This window comes from Medicago truncatula, chromosome 2 (genome assembly GCF_003473485.1).
Source record: "Medicago truncatula cultivar Jemalong A17 chromosome 2, MtrunA17r5.0-ANR, whole genome shotgun sequence".
NCBI lineage: Eukaryota > Viridiplantae > Streptophyta > Magnoliopsida > Fabales > Fabaceae > Medicago > Medicago truncatula.
In genome coordinates this window covers 11,184,788-11,210,843 of record NC_053043.1, presented here as the reverse complement: position 1 = coordinate 11,210,843, position 26,056 = coordinate 11,184,788, and the positions used below count along the sequence as shown (strand labels likewise).

The following is a 26,056-nucleotide window of genomic DNA, read 5'->3' as shown; positions in this document are numbered from 1 at the left end:
TGTAGCTCAATTCATTGTTTACCACTTTATATATTGTTCATACTATGAGTTATACTCATTTGATTTGACTTAAAAAAGTATAGTCCATCTTGTATATTTATCAAAAAGTTAAATAGCAATGATATTTGAACAATCATTTGGTTCAACCTTTATGACAATTTATTTTTCTTTCTTCTTATTGATCAAAAACAATGGAGAGGGAAAAAGGAAGAGAGAGAATAAGAAGATAATGTGAGTATGAGAGAGAAAGTTTGTACAAAAGTTATGCAAAAATGGTTGTACAAATATCATTTCTCAAAGTTAAATATGTTATCCAATTAATATTCAATTTGGTACTTTGATGCAGAGGAGATTGTGGTGATCGAAGCAACATATTGTAATGAGAAATTATCTGCTACATTCAAGGGACCATGCATTCCGTTCTTCCTGCGTAGTCGTTGTAACAAATATTGCAAGAACAAACAGCACGCATTTAGTGGAAGGTGCTGGGATGACTTCCGTTGTTGGTGCCTTAGACAACATTGTTAAATGGATCCAATAGACGCATGCAAGGACGAAATATATGAATAAAGAATTTGTAATCTAATAAATATATATATTGTTTGATACTATTACGATACAAAATTTGCATGAATACAAATATAAGTTATCTACATGTCATAGGTAACAACGCAGTTATGGTCAACGTGTTAAAAATAGCAAATACCCAAATACGTACAACCCTTATGTTTGAGGAATATTAAACTTTAGATTTAAATCAAATACCAATAATAACCCCTATGTTTGAGGAATATTATATGTGTGTGTATGGAAGTGTCATATACGTATAATACTACATATGTTACTTATTGTAATCTATAATTTGATTGATCAATTATTAAACAATAACAACATAATATTTTTACATTTCACATCTTAATTCAGCAATGTAACATAAGTGTATGCTATGCCTATTCCTCGAAAAAAAAGGTGATTAAAAATTTGGAGGAGAGTTGGAATTTGGATACACAAAATCAGGCCTATTTTCAAATTTTCTTATGCATCTTATAGGCATTTGCTAATTTTACTCCGACATTAGAATGAAATTTCATATGGCCCTGCAACCAAAGGAAAAATATATGTTGAAGTTCAATATTTAGAGAACATAGTAAGTTATTAGCTATCAAAAAAGCAGATGTCATGGATAAACTTATCTCTGCTAACCAATATGCTTTTATTAAGGGGCGTCAATTGGTTGATGGGGTGGTAGCGGTGAATGAGGTTATTGATGTTGCTAGAAAAACTAAGAAGGAGTACCTCATCTTTAAGGTGGATTTCGAAAAGGTCTACGACTCTCTCAGTTGGAATTTCCTTGAGTATATAATGGTTAGATCAGGTTTCCCTTGGAATTTTGAAAATTTGTTGCGAATGTGTGCTTGTACTGCTGATGCATATGTAACTTAGCTTGAAGCTTGAAGCAGGAATAATTTCATTTCCCTTTGTATATGATCAGAATTGCAATTAGCTGATGTTCTCACAAAAGGAGTGGCAAGCCGAGTGTTTAATAATTTTTTTTATTATAATTAATAGTATAATTTCTGATATATTTTTTCATGCAGGTTGGATTTGCCACAAATCAAGGGAGGATGAAGTGGGAATGTATTTTTACCTATTTAATAATGGAATATATCTTCAAAATGAATGGTTACGGTTTAATGAATATTTTAATGGAATGAATTAAAATAAATAAATGAGTTCATGTAAAATTGTCAATGGGTTAAAACACAATTAGGGTAATGCTATCTAGTGTCCGGGGACACTGGTTAAGAAGCAATAAATTTATAGATTCTACTTATCTATCTTAATTAAAGTGAGGAATAATATGTAACTAATTAAAATTAATAAAAGCTGTGATCAATATTCTCTAAAAGATGCAATTTTTTGTTTTGAAGAGAATTTAATTACACATTTAATGATTTTGTATTTGATATCTTATCTGAATATGTTTTATCTTTCAAATTGCCAATTTATTTTGGACTTTAAAATATCTTGTCTTTGTTTAATTATTTCAACAACTTTTAATTAAAAAAAAAAAATGAAAGAAGACAATATGCTGAGTAAAATTCACGGAACGAAAAAAAATGGTGCAAAAAAAAATTCACGGGAAAAAACAATATTGTTATGAGGAAAATTTACAAGAAGAATTCAAATAATATTATATTTCTATTTCACAGGATATTAATTGATCAACTCTCAAAATTATATAATAGTTGTTGTGCCTTTAAGAGAGGACCGGTGCTAGTCACACCCAAAAAAAAACAAGTTACACCCAAATTTATTTAAAATTTTACAATAATACCAAAATTGCCCTCTTCATGTAAATTTTTAAAAACCCATCTTTTATGATCATTTTGAACCCTTACCCCCTTTCATCCACAAATCACCATAGATGTGCAACCAATATCTGAATCAACATCTTTGTTATTGATCTGTACTATATTCATAAAGGTTAGTGAATTTCATGAATTTCATTTTCGATGAGTTTCTATTTGTTTATTGTTTGTTTTGGTATGAGATATGTCTGTCAGCCAATTTGATTTTAAGTGAGAGGTTAGTGTAAATTAAGTTTACGTGTATGTATATAAAAGGGGTTAGTGTAGTTTACGTATGTAGGTTAATGTAAATTCAAGTTTACGTATGTTCAATTTAGATTAGTGTAAATTCAGTTTACTTACGTTCAATCTAGGTTAATGTAAATTAAGTTTACTTATGTTCAATTTAGGTTAATGTAAATTTAGTTTACGTATGTATATAAGATGTTAGTGTAAATTCAGTTTACTTACGTTTACTTACGTTCAATCTAGGTTAATGTAAATTAAGTTTACTTACGTTCAATCTAGGTTAATGTAAATTAAATTTACTTACGTTCAATCTAGGTTAATGTAAATTAAGTTTACTTACGTTCAATCTAGGTTAATGTAAATTCAGTTTACTTACGTTTAATCTAGGTTGATGTAAAATAAGTTTGTAAATTCAGTTTACTTACGTTCAATCTAGGTTAATGTAAAAAGGTAATTCACCCCGCACAAGGTGTGCTAAAATGATGAATCACCCAACGTCTGTTACAAACAACAGGCACCTACAACCAAAGCCAAAACGAGAACAAATCCAAAAAGTTGAAAAACAAAAGATTACAAGATACCCATACAAATCCATAAGAGAGTATTAAATACAATTTTAATTAATTGGTTTATTATTTCTCATATTAATTGAGATAAAATAAATAGAACTGATCAATTTATTGCTCCTTCAACCGGTGCCTCGGGGGCACCGGTTAGCAACACCTTATTTAACGCTTGCTAATCTACGCTTCCGTACTGCGCGTCAGTGGTCCAATTTAAATTACAACTAATGTCATGTGAATTTTGTATAGCCTTCCCTAATAAATGTTTGTTGTGTTTTTTATTTATGTATTAGTGACAAATAGTTGTCTCAATTTTCTTTTAATATTTATCGGTAGCAAACATTTGTCTGTTAATAGCGTGATAACTACATTCATTATATTTTCTTAAAAAAGAAAAAACTTCTTTCATTATTTTTTTTTTCTTTCTAAATTATAATTTTTTTTATTTCAAAAATAAATTATATTGCATATTTTTTTTATTATAATTACCGGTGTAATTTGTGATCTACTTTTTCATGCATGTTGGCTTTGCCATAAATCAAGGAAGGATGAAATGGAAATGTTTTTTTTTTTTTTTCTACCTTTTAATAATGAAATAAATCTTCAAAATGGTTACGGTCAAATGGAACTTTGGCAAAATTACATTTTAATTTAGTCCCTTAATTTAAATTTTGGTAACAGTTTGGTCCTTTATCTTTTTTTTCATTTCAATTTGGTTCTTTTTGTCCATTTTTATATACATTTTCAAACTTCAAATCTTATATTTTTATGCAAACATAGACGAGGATCATAGATTTGAAGACTGAAAGACCATAAGAAAATAAAATCATGAATTTTGAGCTTAAAAATTCATACGAAAATGGACAAAAATGACCAAATTGAAATGAAAAATATATAAAGGACCAAACTGTTACCTGAAATTAAGTTAAGAGATTAAAAATATAATTTTACCGAGAACTTTTTAATGGAATAAATTAAAATAAATGAATGCGTTAATGTACAATTGTCAATGGTTAAAATAATGGTATTAAGTATTGTACATGATTCTTCAAAAAAAAAAAGTATTGTACATGATAAAATAATTGTCAATTAATGTCTCATGTAAAGTTTGTTGAAAAGGAGACATAACATTTTTTTTTTGAAAGGAGAAGGAGACATAACATGTCTAATTAGGCATTCTATTAATTGTGAAATGTATATGTATAGGAGATAGGAGATGTGTGATTTTCAATCGTTAACCATATTAGAAATTCTCTCAATAATTTTCTCTTTGAAGCCTTTTTGAATTCACTAAGCCATGGAGAAGAAATCACTAGTTGGCGTGTGTATCCTCTTCCTCGTTCTCTTTGATGCACGTAAGTCGCCATTCTTTAGCAAGCATTTTTATTGAATGGTTAATAGTATATAAATTAATTATATTCTTGTTACTAATTAGGATGCATAATGTTGTGTTCACAAGAAGAAAAAAAATTGGATACGCAATGTTACATAAATTTACCAACTTTAAGATACATTCCTTGTACATGGATCACCAACAGTTAGTGTAAAGTGAGTGAAAACATAATGTATTTCTTTCTTGTTCCCATCATGTTGTTGGTAATGTATAATTGGTTTCAAAAAACCAACAAGAATGCTCTTAATTATTGTCATTATTTTCATCTTATTTATTGTCATTATGCTCATCCTCATTAAGTGAGAAAATGACAAACTTGTGTGTGTGATATTATGAGTATGTTTGCTAATTATTTTTCGTTGTTTGGGGTGTCAGTGTAGTTAGGATGTCTTATAACTAATTTGATGCATGTACATACTCTTGATTTATCAACAAACAGAATAAAAAAAAAAAACTTGTGTATGTCTCATTTATGCACATAGAATTGGCCTATAATTAATACTCTCTATCTTTGTCTCTTTTTCTTTTGTCCAATAATAAGAAGAGAAATGAAGAAAGTTATCACAAAATACTAGTAATAATATCATTACTCATAATATAGGGGAGTTAACGGTAAATAATTGGGTTTTGTGACACTCTTATGGGGAACCAATATGTACTGTAATTGCTAGCAACCAAATTGTGAAGGCAGTTGATGAGCATTACATGGTTTGTCTCCAGGTACCATGGAAAGAAACATATGTAATACTTCCTTCCTTTCTATATCGAAGCACTTATTTGACTAAAAAATTATCTCTAAATATAAATCCGTTTTCAAATTATTAGATTTATTTATTATTTTTCTTTAATATATCTTTAATTAATACTACTAACTTTGTCTTGAAATATAAAAAGTCAAATTTAATACATTTAAACAAAGGACAATTTGATAATATTTACACACATTCAAAAGTCAAATTTAAAACTACCTCTGTCCATAATTATAGGGCCCTAAATTTGTTTGTAATTACTACTGTTTTTACAATTTTATCATTTAAGAGGGAGAGTTGGTGTATGTTTTCAACATAACATTTAATGTTGATTGAATAAAAAGATGTAAAATAAATAAGTGTATGTTGGTAAAGAATTAACTAATGTATTTTGGAAATACTAAAATGGTCTTATAAAAAAATAATTTTTTTTTTCAAAAGGGTTTTATAATTAGGGATGAAGACGGTAATTTTTATTTTATTTTTTTGAGCATCGAAAGCAGTACATTTAGCCCATATAGAGATGCAAGTAGTGATGAAAAAGTCCATCATGGAAAACTTGTCTTTAATGAGCATAAATATTTAGCAGAAAATGTTACCCCTACTCAATGCAAGGAGGTATGTGTTGCCATTCATTATAAATGAAATCTGAAATGTTACCATATATCATCCATAGTTGGGCAAAAACTCCGGTCTTCTATATAGGAAGACAAACTTTATTAAAAGGCATGTATTGTTACAAACAAACAAAACAAAATCAAGTATTATAAAAGAGAGAAAATTACAAGGCTATTTCATTCAGCCCGATCTTCTTCCTCGCCAATGTCATTGCTTCTCATCATTCTTTTTCAGTTTGGAAACCATCATGATTGTCATTAGCTAAAATAGTGCGACTTGATTGACTGGTGGTGCTTCCGTGCATGCTTCCCCCACACTTGACTCTCCTAGTTCGTCAGATGTTGATCTTTTCCTTGATGATCAGAGTCATTCTTTTTCTTTGATTGATGTTTCTGGAGAAAACTTGTTTTTGGAAGTTATTTACATCATCACTAAGGTTGTAAATCTTTTGTTGACATGATCAAGGAAAAGATAACATCTGATGAACTAGGAAGTCAAGTGTGGGAAGCAAGCACAAAAGCCCAACCAGTCACTCAACTCACACTATTTCAGGTAATGACGTAGACAGCCGCAATGGGTTGGGTATATGTTTCCGATGAAGCTAGAGTGGAACCATTGGAAAAGGCTGATTAGTTGCAATCCCATCTAGGTTATATTCTACTCATTTTTCGTATATTTTGTGAGTTTTAGTTTTTGTTGATTCTAGTTTAATTGTTAAGTTTTAGTTTTTTGTTGATTCAATCCCATTTTGATTTCATAATTGCTTTTGAACTTAATTAACTGAACAATTTGGGAACTGATTTCTATTAATGCAATTGGGTAAATATTTACATAAAAGGTAAAATATAATGAATTCAACAAATGCATACTTAAATCTTGTTTAAAAGTAAACTTTGAGTAACTTCCTTGTGTTGTTGTTTTACACATATTTATATGATGTGTCTGTTCCAAAATAATTTATATATATATTAGGTAATGTTGGAAAGTTAAGTTATTTTGTTGAATCATGTGTGCTATAGATTGTGTTCCATTCACTTTTGCTCTCCACAATGCATTCTTGATATTTATATTAAGTGTACTGTCATGTTGAGTTTGTAATGGATTGTTATGTAGGCCGAGTGTTAATTGATTATGCAAGTGAACCTAATTCAACCCTATGGATGCAAGAGGATGATCATCTAATAATGGGAAATGTTGAAAAAAACAAAGACATAACTTGTGACGGAAAGAGAGGATATACTATAATATAATGAAAATTACTTAGAAAAAAAAAAGATTATCTTGCACACATAAAGCACATAACATACACATCAAGGCACAGATGTGCCTAGCTAGCACTTTTCTTTATTAGTGAATTCCAATCACCACATGCATTTCAACTAAAGTAACCCACATTCATTTAGATTGAACTAACCATATCCCCCTCCATTGATTCTGAGGTCACACTAGCAAGATCCAATTCAGAAGATTTCTTGTTAACAAAATTGCACTGCTTTCTAATTTCTCCTTTCTTTCCAGTAAGCACGCCAATATTACCCATTTTAATCATTGAATTTATAAAGTTCTGGAAGAAAACATTTTGGTTGTTTCCAAAGTTGTTGACAATGCTAATGGTATCTGCACCCGGTGTTGAGAACAATTCTTGGTCACTTTGAAGCAAACCCTTTTTACCTTGAAGATTGTTGTAGTAGTTCTTGTCGAATTTATCGGGAGTTGTTGGATCAAAATTGACAACGTTATTTCCAGGTCCATTTTGAGGACATTGTTTTTGCAACTGTTTTAAGTATGTTGGGTCAAGAGTTGGATCAGGTTTGCCAGTATTGTCGAAGTCGTATAATCGATCAAGTATGAAAAGACAACGTGCTCTTCCTAATGTATGGGCACCTGAAATTGAACCATTCAAGTAAATCATATACTCCTACATCATGTGCTATATAGCTCTAGGGATTAATAAGATCTAGTAAGATACACATTTTTTTTGGAAGAATTCGAGTTTGAATCCTAGTTCAAACAATTCCTCATCAAGATTTAATTACTTTTAAAAATACTTATTTGAGTGTTAATGGATGCAGTTTGTCCTTTTTTTTTTTTTTTTTTATCCGAGTCATGTGAAATCTAAAGTCGCGATAAATTTTAATATCACTATGGTACATGATTAAATTCAAATTTAAAATTAAGGAGGCTCATATCATCTTATCTAAATATCATGGTTTGATAGAAAATTATATTATTATTATTATTTAGGAAATGGTGCATGTATTTGCATACCTGAGAGTGCTACTAGATCAACCGTGTTGAGTCCTTGAGCAGCAAAGGAAGATTTAAGTTGATCTAGACTGGAGCTGGGACCTGGAAGATTTCTATTGGCAAGGGATTGATTTGCTGTTAGACTATCCCTTCTTCCCAATGGAACGATCCAACCTGGACCCCCACTCTGTGAATACAATAAATAAATAAATAAAAGAAGTTGATTCAACCATTATTATGTTATTATGATATTATGTAAAATTACTAAAACATAATTGGGTTTTAACATATTTACCAGAACTGAAGATACTCCAGCTGCAAGTGTGAGAATATCAGCACAAGAAACTTTATTAGGACAAACTTTTTCCACCTCAGTTTTAATCTGATTGATAACATCCAATCTTCTTAAGGAGTTTATATTTGGACCAGCATCTTGTTCACTCGCAATAGTAGAAGTTTTATTCAACAAAACTGATGCATCACAACCCTGATTCAATCATAAATCGTCATATTAAGTCATTTTGCTTAAATTAAGGAGAAAATGTTAACTCTATGAACTACTGATTATTTTTCATTATCATAAACACAAAGTGAAAAACAATAACTTGGTTTCTAAGACTGAATAATAATAGGTATACATACTTGAACGAAACAATCATGAAAGTGAAGCCTAATGATACTCGCAGGCATTCGAGAATCAGTCTTAGAAACCTTCTCTAAGATTTGAAACACAATAGATTGCAATTGGGGACATGTTTTGGCGTAAAAGTCTGGACTAAGCTGTGCATTTGAAGAGAAGGGTAGTCCTCCAAACACAACAACTACACAGCATAGAGCTGTTGCTATGAGACTAAGGGAATTCATTTTTAGAGCTATGTGTTTGAAGTTGATGTGCTTTGCTAGGAAGAAAATGTGCCTTTATTTATAGGCCATAACATGACTATAGGTGGTGGCTTGTGGTTGCCATGAGTGACATTTCATAAGAATATACATCAATATTTAAGATACACTTGTAAATTTAGTAATTATTTTTCTGATCTGAAAACTTTGTCAAGTCTTCAAAAATATAATATATAAATCGCATTATTATATATACCAATTTAAGGTGATGTGTGTTACTGGCCAGTGAAAATTGTCGTCACTTAATTATTATAGTACTCTGAATTCAAACCCTCTAAATTTATCTACTTTTTCTTTTATGACTTTAGTGATTAGGATTTCAAAGCATATACTGTTGTATATGTATAGTGTTGCAGTCGAAAGAAATTAATTGAACAAAGTAACTTTAAATATCCATTCAAATTATCTATAAAGTGATAAAAAAAAAAAATGCTTGGTAGTCAGATAGCGAATTAGCATATGGCTAATAATGTAGTAGATTGAATTTATACATATCATATATCATACGGTAAAGTTAACGGTTAAACTAAATAAATATCAAATGATATAAAAATATGGTTTTATGAAACAATTACCTTTTTAATTATAAGTTCAAATGCTACTTGAAGAAGTGTATCAAACAACTTTGTAACCTAGTAAAAAATGACTTTGGCTCGTTAAAAAAAACTAATTAACAGACAAGTCTATTTTGGTCATATAAATTTATAAAGTATTTGTTAAATTCGAAAATTGGCTTTGACAAAAAGAGTTTTTTGTTTTTTTTACAAACAGAGTTTAACTCTTCGGTGATAACAAAACGTTTTTGTATCTCTCCATTGTAAAACATTAGGGACCATTCATGATGGTCGTAAGTTTTTATTTTAAAAGTTAAATTGAAAAACAAACACGTTCGTGTAAAATGATGTTAAAATAATTTCTTACTTTATTTGAAAATATTTTCACTTAGGACTGTTCCGACAATTCGAAGGTCCGGTCATAAACTTGACAATTTTTATTTTATAAGAATTGAAAAAAAATCCAACACTATTGATGGTGATAAACAATCAAATTATTATTAAATATATAAGGAATAGTTCAAACATGACTTTTACCTACAGATAAATAGACATTTACTTATGGCAATTTAAAATTGACAGGAAAATTGTTGTCTTCCAAACTTTTACCTACGGATAAATAGACCTTTACTTATGTACAATTCATAATTCACAGCAAAATTGTTGTCTTCCAAACTTTTAGCTACGAAAAAAATGACATTTAGTGACGGATTTTATCCGTAGGTACATTTTTTTTTTCTAAACATTTTGAGACTCCTCTAAGTGTGAGGCCATGTGCCGGGTTGGTTGCAGGGTTGGTTGCAATTGGCCAGGGCCAGTCCTAATTTCACTTAAATATCAAAATAATAAAAATAAAAATAAATGTTATAATTTTCATTTTTATTTGGAGTCTAACATGGGTGACCGCTAATGGTTTCCGACAACTACTCTAATCACTGCCAAACACCAGTTTGATCACCACCAACCATCACTTCGAGCACTTCCGACCACCACTTCAACCACTCTCAATCTCCAATTTCACTACCACATGATTAACCATTATGATTACCACTCTAACCGCCACCAACTACCGTTTAATCAACTTCAAATTACAAGTCTGATCACCATTGACTATCACTTTGACTACCACTGTCACCATTCCAACTATCATCAGATTACTATTCTATTCATCATTGCGATCACCACTCTGATCACCATCGATCACCACTCTGACGGTCGTATCTCAACCGCCATCACACTTTATTTCTTGATGATGAAGTGTACAAAACTAAAACAAAGGAGTATTGGTGTTTTGGTCAATGATGTTGTATTGTGTGGACCCCGTAAAATCCAATAACTATTGCTTAGATTGTATTTACACCGAGGTCAATGTTTGTGTAGTCACACTCTAAATTTAAGTTATTTAGTCTACACATGGTTATCCTCTATTTCCCTGTTTTAGCATTTTCACATATAGTTTCGGAGTTTATCTCATATCATTGATTAAAGGTCTTTAAAATAATTCAGAGTGGGTGATTTAAATTTTAAATTCAGTTTTACGCATTAAAACGGTCTTGCCTTATTTACAATAAGAAGGTACATATCTAGGGTTAATGGTGTTTTACCCCTCTGTAATATAGGTCATTTTTAGTTTTTCCTTCTGTAAAATATTTTTTTTGATTTACCCCCTGTAAAATATATATTTTTTGGAATACCCCCTTAATAGGTCATAAAAAAGCGAAAAAATTCTGGAAAAAAAATAAAGTCGTTTTTTTATGACCTATTAGGGGGTATTTAAAAAAAAAAATATTTTACAGGGGGTAAATAAAAAAAAATATTTTACAGGGGAAAAACAAAAAATAACCTATATTACAGGGGGTAAAACACCATTAACCCTATATATCGATTACAATGTCATGTAATAACAACCGAAAATCCATTCACACACACAAATAAAAAAAGTAGAAAAGAAAAAACTATTTTTTTTATTATCATTATTAATATTATTAAAATAATTATACAATATATAGTTTTATATGTGTACGCTTCAATAACTTGAAACTTTTATACATTGAGGGTGTGTTTGATTTGCTAAAAAATGAAGGACAGGACAAAACAACTCCAATTGTCCAATGTTTGATTTGTAAACTGTTCAGTTACAGGACAAACTGGAGGCAAGGGACAGGACAAAAAATCATATTTTTGTTCCTCACCAAACCACATCACAACTTTTTGTCCCACGCACAAGTTGTCTAAAATTCCAAAATAGTATTTCGTCCGCTAACAATCGTATAAAACGAAAAATTATTCAATGCCATAAAAATTTTTCTTATATTGTTCTGTCTTGTGTTGTGTTGTTCTGTCTTGTACAATTATGTTTAGTACTTACTGTTTTGCAAACCAAACAGAACCTAGTAATTCTATTTTACACATGTACATTTATACAAATCAAATCATGATGCCATCTTTTTAGCTCAGTTTTTAAAATATTTACATGACTTAATTGAACACATATGAAAATAAGTTTTAGTATATAAATCAATATCTCCTTAAAATGATGTATTATTATGACTATATTGTCCTCTAACAAAAACACATGACTATTGTCAAATAAAATAGTCAAATGTCTTGCTGAACCGAACATGGGCTCACGTGTCTCGACCAGGATTAGTTCTATAGTCTTAATTTTCCCGGCATTTACGTTGTTAACTACCCTGTTGTTTTGTTTGACAGAATCTTTGTGGAGTTGTTATTACTAACTCCTATTATTATAGGGGAATATTAACTTGTGCTCTAAAAGCACAAGTTAAGAAACTAAAAATAAAAATAAAATTTTAAATGCTTTAAATTTTATCTTTTTAACTTGTTTATTTATTGATTTATTCCTTTTTTAACTTCTTAACTTATATCCTTAAAACACAAGTCAACATGACCTTATTATTATTGTATAAAATTTGGACAGATGTTATATTCTACAAATGGTACGTGTTGCATTAAATTATATATAATTTGTGTGTGATTTCGAAGTTGTGTTTAGTCTATATATAGATAGATATTTTATTTTTCTGCCCCCTCTCATTTTTTATTTTTAGCATTGGCTTTTCTCGTTTGTCACTTCCACACTTATTAATTTATTCAACTTGGCTTACTCTTTGATTCAGCAGCCTCCCAAACAAGTTCATGTATGATTTTTATTTTGAAATTTTTATTGGAAAAACTTTGTACCTTATATAATAGTAATTATTTTAAAGTTTGACGAAATGGTAACAAACTCTCCTTAAAAGTTTTAACGTTGTTGTATGTCTAATATCGAATTAGAACCAGTATATTAGTTAAGTTAGAAGAAATACGCGTCATCTCATATGAACACTTTTGGATAAACATTTTAAATTATTAACAATGGGTTGGAAGATTCATGTGGCAATTGTAATAAAATTGGGAAGATAAACTTGAAAAAATTGTTAAAGAAAATGGTAAAGAGTATATTCGATTAAATATTCTCTTATATTTATTAGTTGTAGTAAAATTAAAATAGAAAACAATATTGAAAGTAAACTGTCATAAAACTGCTTTAATATAAATAGTTGTTGTCTTTTTCATCTTAAACTTTTTTTCCCGGAATAGATCATAAAATCTAATTGAAAGTAATGTTTTCCTTCCAATTTTACATGTGGCGTGCCTTCTCTAAACAAATAATCCTCTGTCCATTTTTATATTTTATACGAGTGCTTTACAAAAATGCACAGATACTAAGAAAAATGGTTGAAGTAATAAAAATAAATTTTGAAATATGCATAATTATTACTAAATTTGGTGCATTAATATTTTCAATATTGATTTATTATGCACATGTCCAACTTGAAGGTTATCATGGTTGAAAGTATCATTTGCATTGGGTTTCCGCAAGGTTGGTCATTGAAGGTTAGTCATTTGATAATGTTTAAGGTATTTTAATATTTGGGGTATTTTAGTATTAAATGTATTTGCAGTTGTGCCACCAAAATATAGCGGCTGTTAGGCACTCCACTACCGCACCACACCAATTTTTGGATTGACTGTGTGCATCAAAGCCCTTGGCACTGGGCCACAAACATAAAAGGGCCTCAAAAGTTAGAGAAAAAGAAAAGGAAGAAAAAAAATTTGTACCTACGAACAAAATCCATCATTAAATGTCATTTTTCGTAGGTGAAAATTCATAATTCAATTATTTTATTGTCAATTATACATTGCATATATATTTAACTAGAACGTAGATTATACTATCTTATGCTAATTTTTGTTTTTTTGCCGATTAAAAAAAATATATTTGTTAAATCTTCTAAGAATTAAGGAGGACAAAATATGGTGTCAATTACAAGGCTATTTCAACTTTTTTATACTGATAACATAATAGGTGGCAGACTGATCTATAAAGTTAGACTTCAAAAGATATTGCTTCTTTGACGGTACTACCAAAAATATTGTAAAATATAGTTTTGCTTTCTATCGATAATGAAGTTGTTGAAATAATATGCACATACTCAATTTGACAGTAGCTATTTGTTCTTTTCTTTCTTTCTTTCTTTCTTTTTGTTGAGTCTTAAGGCTCATTGAAATTATATATTTTCTTAGTTTAGGATTGGTACTAATACCGCATTGATTCATTGTTCTTTACTCTTTTGTTAATTTATCGTAATATTAAACATTTGTATTAACTAGACTCAATTACCGGGTAGCAAGAAATAGAGGGTCTAAATAGACTCTTAAGACAAGTACAATTATATTAGTTGTGTATATTTCACCCCCTCCCTATACTATTTTAACCAGCTAGCCCTAAATAATCTATTAGTTGTGTATAACAATTTTTTTTTTTCCATCAAGGTTATTTAATATCAGGTTTGTCACTACCTTCGTGAAATTTTCATTTTATGGATTAGGGTATTTTGATTTTGCTTCTCAACTTGTTGGTTTTTAGAAGTTACTATTAGATCGCTGACCTGTGCGCCGCACGGATCTTATGAACATTCATAATGTATTTTATTTTGGCGGTGTAGTTATAATGTATTGAAAATGCTTAATACCTAATGAATGTTTCAATAATCAAGAATTATTTTTCTTGTCAAAAAAAAATCAAGAATTAGTTTTAGGCATCAAAATTCAACTTTCAATAATTGTAGTTCATATTTAAGTACATAAGTGGTTTTATCAAAATATAAGAGTGAAGTATATTTTGTACTTCATTTCTAAATTTTCATTTAGTACTACTTGTAGTTGTACTTATTCATCTTTGTTATAATAATTTTCTCTTTGTTGTTAAAAAAAACACAGAAAGAGCTTGTGACAGAAAGAAAGGATTTTATAATGAAAATTACATTGAAAGAAGGTTATCTTACACACATAAAACACGTAAAATACAGTATACCTCATGACACAAATGTGCTTAGCCAGCACTTCTCTTTATTAGTGAATTCCAATCACCACATTTCATCTAAAGTAACCCACATTCATTTAGATTGAACTAACCATATCCCCTTCCATTGATTCTGCAGAGGCCACAATGCCAAGATCCAATTCAGAAGATTTCTTGTTAATAAAATTGCATTGTTTTCTAATTTCTCCTTTCTTTCCGGTAAGCACATCAATATTACCCATTTTAATCATTGAATTTATAAAGTTCTGAAAGAAAACATTTTGGCTATTTGCAAAGCTGTTGACAATGCTAATGGTATCTGCACCCGGTGTTGAGAATAATTCTTGGTCACTTTGAAGCAAACCCTTTTTACCTTGAAGATTGTTGTAGAAGTTCTTGTCCAATGTATCAGGAGTCGTTGGGTCGAAATTAACACGGTTATTTCCAGTTCCATTCTGAGGGCATTGGTTTCGCAACTGTTGTAAGTATGTTGTATCAAGAGTTGGATCGGGTTTGCCAGTATTGTTGAAGTTGTATAATCGATCAAGGATGAAAAGGCAACGTGCTCTCCCAAATGTATGAGCACCTGAAGTTGAAGTAGTTTAGTTAAGGAGATCATATTTAAAGACGTGGCAACATAACTGTTTTACGAGAAAGTGTTTGTAATCACGAAATTTTTCTAAAAAAAATACAAGTTCGAATCATAAATCAAACAATTCTTAACTAAAATTTACTTATCTTTCGGTCACTTCTAGAGCATTTCCCTATGAATTTACAGTTAAGGAGATTTTTTTTTTGTCCTCGTCGACTTATTAGGCAATGATCTTGATGTATGACATTTATCTTTTTTTAATGGTCAAGTTATTCAAAAGTCAACTGATTTTAAAATTAATTTTCTAATTTTTTTTATTTTTTATAATTGAGTAACCCACACCTCCATAGACTATTCATCAAGTCTAAAGCGTTGACAACTCTCCTCAACAATTTGAAGTTTTAATAATAATATGGTTCATTGATCATATCCAAATTCGAAATCTTTGTTATGATAAAAAATTCATGGTAATATTATCTAAATATCACTGTTGGATAAAAAATTATATTGTTATCATTATAGATAACATTTAGAAAATGGTGCATGTATATATATACCTGAGAGTGCTACTAGGTCAACCGTGTTAAGTCCTTGAGCAGCAAAGGCAGATTTAAGTCGATCTAGACTGAAGTTGGGACCTGGAAGATTTTGATTGGCAAGGGATTGATTTGCTGTTAGACTATCCCTTCTTCCTAGTGGAACCTCCCAACCTGGACCCCCAGTCTGTGTAAATAGATTGATTGTATTATTTTAAGATCATACAATGAATAAAATTAAAGAAGTAATAATATTTTAACTAATTAAAATAAAATGTATATATGTATTCTACCAAAAAAAGAAAAAGTATAGTTGTATAGGAAAATACTTGAAACTAAAAATATGTACCAGAACAGAAGATATTCCAGACGCAAGTGTAAGAATATCAGCACAAGAAACTCTATTAGGGCAAGCTTTTTCCACTTTAGTCTTGATTTGATTGATAACATCCAATCCTCTTAAGGAGTTGATATTTGGAAAAGCATCTTGTTCACTCACAATAGTTGCGGTGTTATTCAACAAAACTGATGCATCACAACCCTGTTTCAATCATAAATAATATCAAGTTATTTAGTGCTCTATCTCAAAAACTACATATATACATATATGATAATAAAAAATTGTCATATTATGTCCCATAAATTAGAGAGAAGGTATTATAAGTAAAAGAAAGAGAATAATTTTTTTATTAAATTAACTTTATAAACTATTGACTAATTTTAATTATCATAAAATAATAACTTGAGAATATTATTAGTTAGATAGTAAAATAAATAAATAAATCCATTAAAATTATGTTGAAAATTAACTAGTAATGACACTATTAATCTTTGGCAAATATGACAATTATTAAATTAACAAGAAAGGGCCTAGACAAAGGTTTTAGTAGTCTTACCTTTAGACCAACCCTACATATATTGTTGGTTAGTGTTATTTTTTTAGAGCCAAAAAATAATAATAAGGAAGTACATGCATAAGAAATGTATTGCCCATAAATCGAATTCAGTCAACTCCTTTTATGGTTATGTATGCACTTTTAATTGTCTTGATTTTTCAGATGTGGAACCCTAAAGTATTTTTCAACACATGCTAACAAATATATAACTGGGGGGTGAATGATAAATACTACAGCAAAGCATAATAATAGAAACATACTTGAACGAAACAATCATGAAAATGAAGCCTGATGATACTGGCAGGCATTCGGGGATCCGTCTTAGCAACTTTCCGCAAGACTTTAAATGCTATAGAATGCAATTTGGGACAAGTTTTGCCATAAAAGTATGGATCAAGTTGTGCATTTGAAGAGAAGGGTAGTCCTCCAAACACAACCACTACACAGCACAAAGCTGTTACAATGACACGAAATGAGTTCATTGTTACCCCTAAATGATATTAGAATTGTGTTTGAAGTTTCTGTACTTTGATTAGGCAGACGATGTGCCTTATTTATAGGGACATAACATGACTGTGGGTTGCTTGTGGTTGCCATAAATGACATATGATAAGAATGTACATAAGACACACTTGCAAATTAATAATCATTTTTCTAAAAACTATGTCAAGTCTTTAAAAAATAATATATAAATCAAATTATTATATATAGTGCTTGTGAAAAAAAAATGTTGGTATATATAGTGTATATACCAATTGCATAGAGGAAAAATCATCTTGAACATGAAAGAAAGAAAAAGATGAAGAAAAAAAGAAGTTAAGGGCAGTAAAATTAAACAACCGGGAGAAATTAGTAAGGTATCCCTCACAAGGTCAATTCCTCTTAGAAATTAGTTGATCCCCATATGCTTAGAAAAAATAAAGGCTTAAATATATCTTTAGTCCCTGCACTTTCATCAGATTTTGGCATTGGTCCCTACACTTTTTTTTGTTTAGAATTGGTCCCTGCACTTTGTAAAAATATTGGTATTGGTCCCTCTCTTAACTTTCTGTTAAAAAAAAACACAAAACTATTGGTATTAGTCCCTGCACTTTGTAAAAATATTAGTATTGATCCCTGCACTTTGTAAAAATATTGATATTGGTGCCACGTAGTGTGAAATGATTGGGCCACGTGACACTCTGTTAGTTTTGTGTTTTTTATTTAACAGAAAGTTAATAGAGGAACCAATACCAATATTTTTACAAAGTACAGGGACCAATGCCAAACGTAAAAAAGTGCAGGGATCAATGCCAAAATCTGATGAAAGTGTAGGGACCAATGACACATTTAAACCAAAAATAAATACAAATGCTCAAGTGGCCTGTACAAAATTAATTAGGTTGCTTGATTTATACTTTAAATGATTGTTAATTGATTGAAAAAGAAAGAAAAATAAACATATTTATAATTCAACCCTCTGAAAAAACCATTATCTTGTTTGATATATCTCATCTTGCAATCCTAAACCATGGTTCCATTACAAAAGTTGTCCCTTGATCCATGCTTGCTTTCACAAAAGATGTAGTAGAGATTTAGGTTTATAGTTAAACATATGGTAAGGGCTTAATCTTTGATGAACAATTGAGTAAAATCAAATCACCTTGTACTTAAATGAGTGATCTTGTAAGATGAATGCCCCATTTTCTTGAGAACTTGTGACTTGGAGAGTTTAAGACTCTAACCTAGCTAGAACTTAGGTTGGTGATCCATTTGTTTTAGAATGTGAAAATGGAATGAAAAACAACTCTCACCTCAAAACAAATTTATTTTACTAGATTCTTTGCATCATTGTTTCTCTTTTCTTCATCAACACTAGAAACCATTCTTAAATTGGGGGTCCCTCTCGAAATTTATCCATGAGTATCCAAATCTATTTGATATCCGAGCATGGTTTTTAGGCGGAGTTAGGTTCAATCTATATCAATTGATATTAAACGGGAATAATACACCTTATATAAAAAAGGAAAATAATCAAGTGTCGGGACATCATTTGTTTATAAAAAACATTTATTGTTAATATAATTACTTTTGACTTCTTAAAAAAAAATTGATGCATTTTTTTTTTACACGTAGGGTGGTGTCTATATATCAATCTCGTATTAAAATTTATGTTTTTTTTAGAGGAAAATTTATGTATTGTTATATTGCCAAATAAATGGTCAATGTCTTAATAGTCTTCCCGGCATTTACGTTGGTAACGCCCTTTGATGTTGTAGTGGGAATGCCTTATGTTATTATGTTGTTTTCTTTTAGAGAATCTTAATCTTGTAGAGTTTTATTAGTATTGTTGATGATAATATCAAAATTTAGATCAGAGGAAGTTTCTTTTTTATGAGTAGGGGAAGAGTTGTTTTCTTGATGGAAGGGGAAGAGTTGTTATATTCTAGAGATGATAGTCCATCCTTTCAAAAAAAAATTGTGCAAGTTGATAGTTTTTATTTTTCCACCCACTATTTTTTTATTTTTAGCATTGGTTCTCTCGCCGGTCATTTCTATTTATTATTAATTTATTCAACATTGCTTACATTTTTAATAATATTTTGTTTATACAAAATATTGTTACCGTAAGTAGAAGTTTATGGATCTATCTTTTTTGTGTTAATCCTCCCTATTTTAGAATGCCTTAATAATTTGGAGTTTAAAAGTAAAGTCTGACTAAAAATTGTTTTATCCAGAAATTAAACTCAGGTTCTCATGAATAATTAATTTATTTTTTGGTAGAGCTTGTTAACTATTTGAATCGAATTACATAATGAGAAATTCTTAGGTGAACTCTCACCTAACATGTTATTCTTACACCCAGTCAATTAAAACAAAACACCTCATTAAAATAAATAAATAAAATAAATTAAAATCAGGTGGTGGTGCTGATGAGGTAAAGAAAGTGGGGGAGAGGATAGAGAGAAAACATCAGAAATAACAAGGAAAAAAAAAAATCTGATTTTAAATTATTTTTTTGTTTATTCTAATGAGGTGTTGGATTTTAATTGGCTAGATGTAAGAATGACGTGTTAGGTGAGAGTTCACGTATAAAATATATAATTCTTCCTTAAAAAAAAAAAAATTATATCTCAAATGTCAATGACTGATTCTGATAACCAACACGGCCACGGGGTAACACATCACGTTACCTTTCAAAAATGTTTTTGGTTCCATTTTGAGAAATGTATTAGATACATTTTAAATTATTGACAAAGAGATGAAAGATTCATGTAGCAATTGTAGTAAAGAGATGGAAGATAAACTTGACAAAATGTTTAGATCTACATAATAATTGATGATCTAGGAATCAATGGATATTCCTCTAAGATCAGCACACTGCATACACATATACTACATCATATGACCTTATCCATAACACACGTTCAACCCTCAATAAACCTTCGAAGTCTTTTACCCTAAACAAAAGAAAAAATCTTTGAAGTCTTTGATTAAATAAAATTCTATAGCTAGACGACTTTTTTTTTTAAGCAAGAAGACAAAAGAGAATGGTTAAAAGAGTTGTTAATTAAACTGAGATGGCCAGTGTCCAATGACATAATATATCATACAAGTTTAATAATTTCCTGCATAAATAGCTCGTTCTCTTGTCCTTTCAAGATCCCATCTATGCATTTTATTGTTGAATATAAAATAAAGAAAGGATTATATATATGGAAGAAAAAAAAAATTGAAAGATGTAAGAAAAATTAATGAAAGTTGTTATGGTGATGTAGATTCTTTTATATATCTGGCAACTCATTCAACATACTTTTTAAAGAAAAAGACAAATAGAGATTGAAATAACGATAATGCTAATTACAACAATTTCGAGTGAGATTAAACTATATGTTAGTTGAAAATTACATCGTCAAGTTCATCAATGTTTTATTTTTATTATTATTATTATTATTATTATTCACTCTAAACAAAACAAATTCAAAATATCTTGTAACCTAATAAAAGTTAGGTCTTTTTTTTTGCTTTGGTTGTTATTATCAGAAAAAAAATTTGGTCTAATTTTTTTTTTAGAAATAGAGGGCCAAAGTCCAAAAATAATGAGAACTATAAGATTGCATAAATATTCCTAGACATGCAAGTCTCTGATTAATCATAAACAATAAGAGTTGAAATCTCACTGAATGTTAATACAAAAAATGAAATATTTGGTCGAAATCATGATTATCTTTTCGACAAGGCAGATGAGTTATTTCGACATGCTGCAAAGTGCAAAGGGATTTCGACCAATAACAGACAGACTTCGACACACCGCAATTTCGACCAAAGACAAGGAGAAATAATTCGAAGTTGCAATTGGAGCGTATGGTGGGAAACAAATGGGTTGGTTTCTTGATTCCTGAAACTCCAACACCCCCGCCGCCACCCAGAGCATATGGGTTCATAATAGTTTCTATCAAAACTAAATAAAATTGTATGTGATATCAAGACTCAAAGCAAGTATGATAAGATGTACATGACAAAATCATATTGACATGCACACTTTTTATTTATTCTAATTAAGTATATATCTTACAATGTTTACCCTTTCAATCACATATCAATTAACTTATTTAGAGTGAGCTTAACAAGCCATCTTTTGATCCACCACGAGCTAATCCAGCGGAGTTACCATTTACAAAATTACATTGCAACCTAATCTCCCCTTCATCACCAGTTAACACTCCAATATTCGCCATTTTAATCATCGAAACCCTAAAATTCAGAAAGAAGAGAGATTGGTTATTGCTAAAGCTATTAACAATAGCAATGGTGTCTGCATTAGGAGTGGATAATAGAACTTGATCACTATGAAGTAAGCCATTGAGGTTTTGAAGATTGGAGTAATATTTGTTATCAAAGTGATTAGGTGTGGTAAGGTCCAAATTGGCTAGGTTGTTTCCTGTTGAATTTTGGGGACATATCAGACGCAATGTTTGTAAGTAAGTTGTGTTTAATGTTGGATCAGGATTTCCAGTGCCACTGAAATTGTATAGACGGTTGATGAATGCACTGCAACGAGCTCTTCCAAATGTATGAGCACCTATAAAAAAATATTTAGGTTAATGACATGGTGTGTAATATTTCTCTGAGTTTAATTACAACGGCATGCTAGAAAAGGTTTAAATAGCTATAAAACTTTTTTTTTTTATGATTTATACCTGAGAGTGTAACTAAATCTGTAGTGTTGAGACCTTGAACAAGAAATGAAGCTTTAAGTTGATCCAATGTGGAGAAGGGTCCGGGAAGGTTTTGATTTGCAAGAGTTATGTTGGCGGTTAAGCTATCCCTTCTTCCCAATGGAATTGGCCATGAGGGACCTCCTCCCTGTTCATAGATCAATATATATTAGATGATTTTAAGATGGATATTTGAGAAGCAAAAATTACTAGTGACCATATAAAGTTTATGAAATTAAAAACATACCAGAATAGAAGATACTTCAGCTGCAATAGTAAGAATATCAGCACAAGAAACAGTGTTAGGACATTCTTCTTCAACTGCTGTCTTGATTTTATTCACAACATCCAAACGCTTTAATGAGTTTCTGTTTGGAAATGCATCTTGTTCACTCACAATTGTATCAGTGTTGTTCAACAAAACTGATCCATCACAGCCCTGTCACAAAAAAGACTTTTCATTTACTTTATTTTAGGGTTAAATATGATTTTGTTCCTTACATTTCTAGTATATTTTTATTTTAATACGTGATAGTTTTTTATTTAAATTTAGTCTTTACGAATATTATAATTGTTCTTAGAGTCTGTGGCCCAATAATTAAAATCATGTCTTAGGATCCAATAAGTTAACGTTGGGAGTTAAAAATGCTATAATGCATTGACTAAAATCATATTTAAATCTTTATTTTATTTGAAGTGTATCGGTATAGTTGATTATTGAATTCCACTGAAAATCTTATAGACGACATAAGAGCATTCATTTTTTCCTTGCAAACATGATTAGGCTTCTTTTATCATAGACGAATTAAGGAATAGATCGAACCTATATTTCTTCTTTGGTAAAGAACTTTGGCTACTAACTTTTTCAACACCATATCAGTATAGTAAAAAAAAGTTCAAAATTAACATTATAGTGTTCAATTCAAAGAAAAAGTCGGTTGTAATTGCAAAACCCTAGAGTAAAAAAGTTAGAAATATTGATCTTATATACATAGGCTGAGCATTTATATGGATGAACATAACAATCAATAGATAATAACATACTTGAACAAAGCAATCATGAAAATGAAGCCTGATGAGACTGGCACCAATACGTGGATCAGTGTGGGAAGCCTCATAGATGACTCTAAACACAATAGGGTATAGAAATGGACATGTTTGGCTGTAAAATGAGGGACTAAGCTGAGCATATCCTGTATGCATCAAGACTGCACACCAAAGTGCAACCCCTAGTACAATACGCATGGAACCCATTTTTGTGTTCTCTTAAATTTGTTTAGAACTCATCAAGAGACTTTATTTATAGTCGTCACAAATTGAGATGATTAGTAGTATTCACTATGCTATATTCATGAAAGGAGATCATTTACAAATTATATTAATATTATTTAAGATGTTGAATAAATCATGATGTGTTTCTATGTAAGTCTCAAATTAACCGTGTAATTCTTTATGTTCTCCAATTTGTTTGTGTGGTTGTAACCCCAAGTAAAAATGATTTGGGCACATACATAAATAAATAAATAAATAAAAGGAATTAAATTATATGTATTTTTAAATAATTAATTAATTAATATAGATTTTAATGTTAGGTATAAATGTGTGCCTAAATAGAGGTGAGTATTTTTGTATCTTGTAGTTTAGTTGAATATGTATCTTTCATCTAATCATTTAATGTCATATCATTTTTTTGTATTAATTTATTTTAAAATAAATTTAAATTTTAAACGAATTTTGCTTATAGGATATCGGTACTCAATCAAACTCTAGAATATCTAAGAATTTGCCCCTAAATGACATTTCTCATTTCTTTCTTTGTGGTGTGTTCACATGTGTTTTATCTATGATCTTTGAGTGTGTCCCTCGTGTTTTCCCCAATACATATAGAGTAAATTTCCATGTTCATCCTTCAAAATTATTAGCCTTTTAAAAGAACTGACCCTAAAATAGTCATTCAAGATTTTAAATATCTCCATATTATTTTTTTTATAAATTTTTTTTTGAAGGAACAAACACGGGAAAATGACGAAGAGGTTGTGAAACGTGACAAGCATTTGTCTTGATCTTGGTTCATTTATATGGAGAATAGAAATAAAATCGAGTGGTGGATTAATCCAATACATCATCTTCAAAGTGTATAACTTCCAATAGGTTTTGAATACTCCTTGTATTTTTTTGAATAAGAAGTTTTCTTATGAATAAAACAATTATCATCAAGTTTATCTTTGATTAACTGAAAAACAATTAATCAACAATATATAAAAATATACATGTTTAATGATTAATTTGATTTAGTTATAAGTTTTTTGAAAAAAATTAAGGATTAATAGAGTTTTACCCCTGTAATATAGGGTACTTTTGGTTTTCCCCTCCTGTAATTTTTTTTTTTAGATTCCGTCCTTTTAAAATAAAGATTCTTCAAGATTGTCCCATATGCACTGTGACTCAGCATAATCTTTGATGTGTCACTGATGTGACATTTTTATTTTATTTTTCAATTTTTTTTGGATGTCACGTGTAAAATACATTTTTCATGCCATTTATAATAAAAAAAATAAAAATTCAGGAAAAAATTTTAAAAATCGAAAAAAAAATTCAGATTTTTTTAAAAAATTAAGTTCCAGATTTTTTTAAAATCAGAAAAAACACTCAGATTTTTTAAATTTAATTTTCAAAATAAAAAAGATATTTTATATTTCAAAATCTTTATTCCAGAAATTTTATAAATTCTTTTTTGAAATTAAATAATTAGAAAAAAAATCAAATATTTTTTAGAAATTCAAAAAAATTAGATAATTTTTTCTTCGAATTTTACAATTTTAATTTAATTCGGATTTTTTTTTAAATTTTTGTATAATTTTTTTGGAAAATTTGAAAATATATTAAGTTCGAGAATGGAAATGGTATTACCATATGGGTTTTCCTTTCATTGATGGGAAATATATTAAGTTAGAATTTAGAAAAGAATTCAAAAAATTTATTCCTGAATTTTTACGAATTCTTTTTTTATTTAAAAAAAATTATTTTTTTTCCTGAAATTAGGAAGTATTTTAAGAAAAATCTGGAACTTCATTTTAAAAATAAAAATTTCAATTTTTTGAATTTTTGAAAAAAGAATTTGATTTTTTTTCGCTTTTTAAAATTTTTGAAAAAAAATTAGTATTTTTTCTAATTTTTAAAATAATTAAAAAAAGATTTTTCGTTTTTTAAAAAAATAGATTTTTTTTAATTATAAATGACATGTAAATTCTTTTTTACACGTGGCATCCAAAAAAAATTGAAAAATAAAAAAAAAAATGTCACATCATAGATTCTGCTGAGTCACAACGCTCAGGGGGCAATCTTGAAGAATCTTTATTTTCAAGGACGGAATCTAAAATAAAAAAAAACTAACAGGGGGAAAACCAAAAGTGTCCTATATTACAGGGATAAAGCTCTATTAATCCAAAAATTAAATACCGAACATTTTATAATATTTTAAATTAAAGACTGATTTTTGTAAATACTAAGAAGATGATCAACATATATTGCTACTAGGCGCCAACACACACATATAGAGAGAGAGAGAAAGACAAGATAGGAGAGAGTAGGTTATTAAAAAAAAAAAGATTAGGAATCACTATGTTGAATATTGTCCTATACTCATTTATAAAATATAATTTAGCGTGTAGTTGGAGAGAGTAGGTTATTTTTGAACAAAATTAAGCTTGTTTGTTAGAATTCTTCACTCAAAAACAAAAAAATATGATGAGAAAATATACACCAAGTTTTAGAAGATCTTAGTGTAGAAAAGTTTCACATTAACTAATATACGCATATACACCAAGTTATGTGCACGTTTC

General features: G+C 29.5%; 3 protein-coding genes across 3 annotated transcripts; all 3 read right to left on the bottom strand.

Annotated features, from left to right (window-relative positions):
• Positions 1-7,142: 7,142 nt before the first annotated feature.
• Positions 7,143-9,113, bottom strand: LOC11412423 (peroxidase E5). The gene is made up of 4 exons (XM_003594439.4): positions 8,813-9,113; positions 8,466-8,657; positions 8,192-8,357; positions 7,143-7,807 (listed from the first exon to the last, which is right to left on the bottom strand). The coding sequence occupies exons 1-4, from the start codon at positions 9,032-9,034 to the stop codon at positions 7,323-7,325; spliced, it is 1,065 nt and encodes a 354-aa protein (XP_003594487.1). The 5' UTR covers positions 9,035-9,113; the 3' UTR covers positions 7,143-7,322.
• A 5,804-nt stretch (positions 9,114-14,917) lies between these two features.
• Positions 14,918-17,550, bottom strand: LOC11415919 (peroxidase E5). Its single transcript, XM_003594438.4, has 4 exons — positions 17,277-17,550; positions 16,470-16,661; positions 16,142-16,307; positions 14,918-15,578 (listed from the first exon to the last, which is right to left on the bottom strand). The coding sequence occupies exons 1-4, from the start codon at positions 17,496-17,498 to the stop codon at positions 15,091-15,093; spliced, it is 1,068 nt and encodes a 355-aa protein (XP_003594486.1). The 5' UTR covers positions 17,499-17,550; the 3' UTR covers positions 14,918-15,090.
• Positions 17,551-21,496: 3,946 nt separating this feature from the next.
• On the bottom strand, positions 21,497-23,507 carry LOC11413831 (peroxidase A2). The gene is made up of 4 exons (XM_003594437.3): positions 23,259-23,507; positions 22,462-22,653; positions 22,197-22,362; positions 21,497-22,078 (listed from the first exon to the last, which is right to left on the bottom strand). Exons 1-4 carry the CDS (start codon positions 23,466-23,468, stop codon positions 21,609-21,611), a joined length of 1,038 nt encoding a protein of 345 aa, XP_003594485.1. The 5' UTR covers positions 23,469-23,507; the 3' UTR covers positions 21,497-21,608.
• Positions 23,508-26,056: the final 2,549 nt, after the last annotated feature.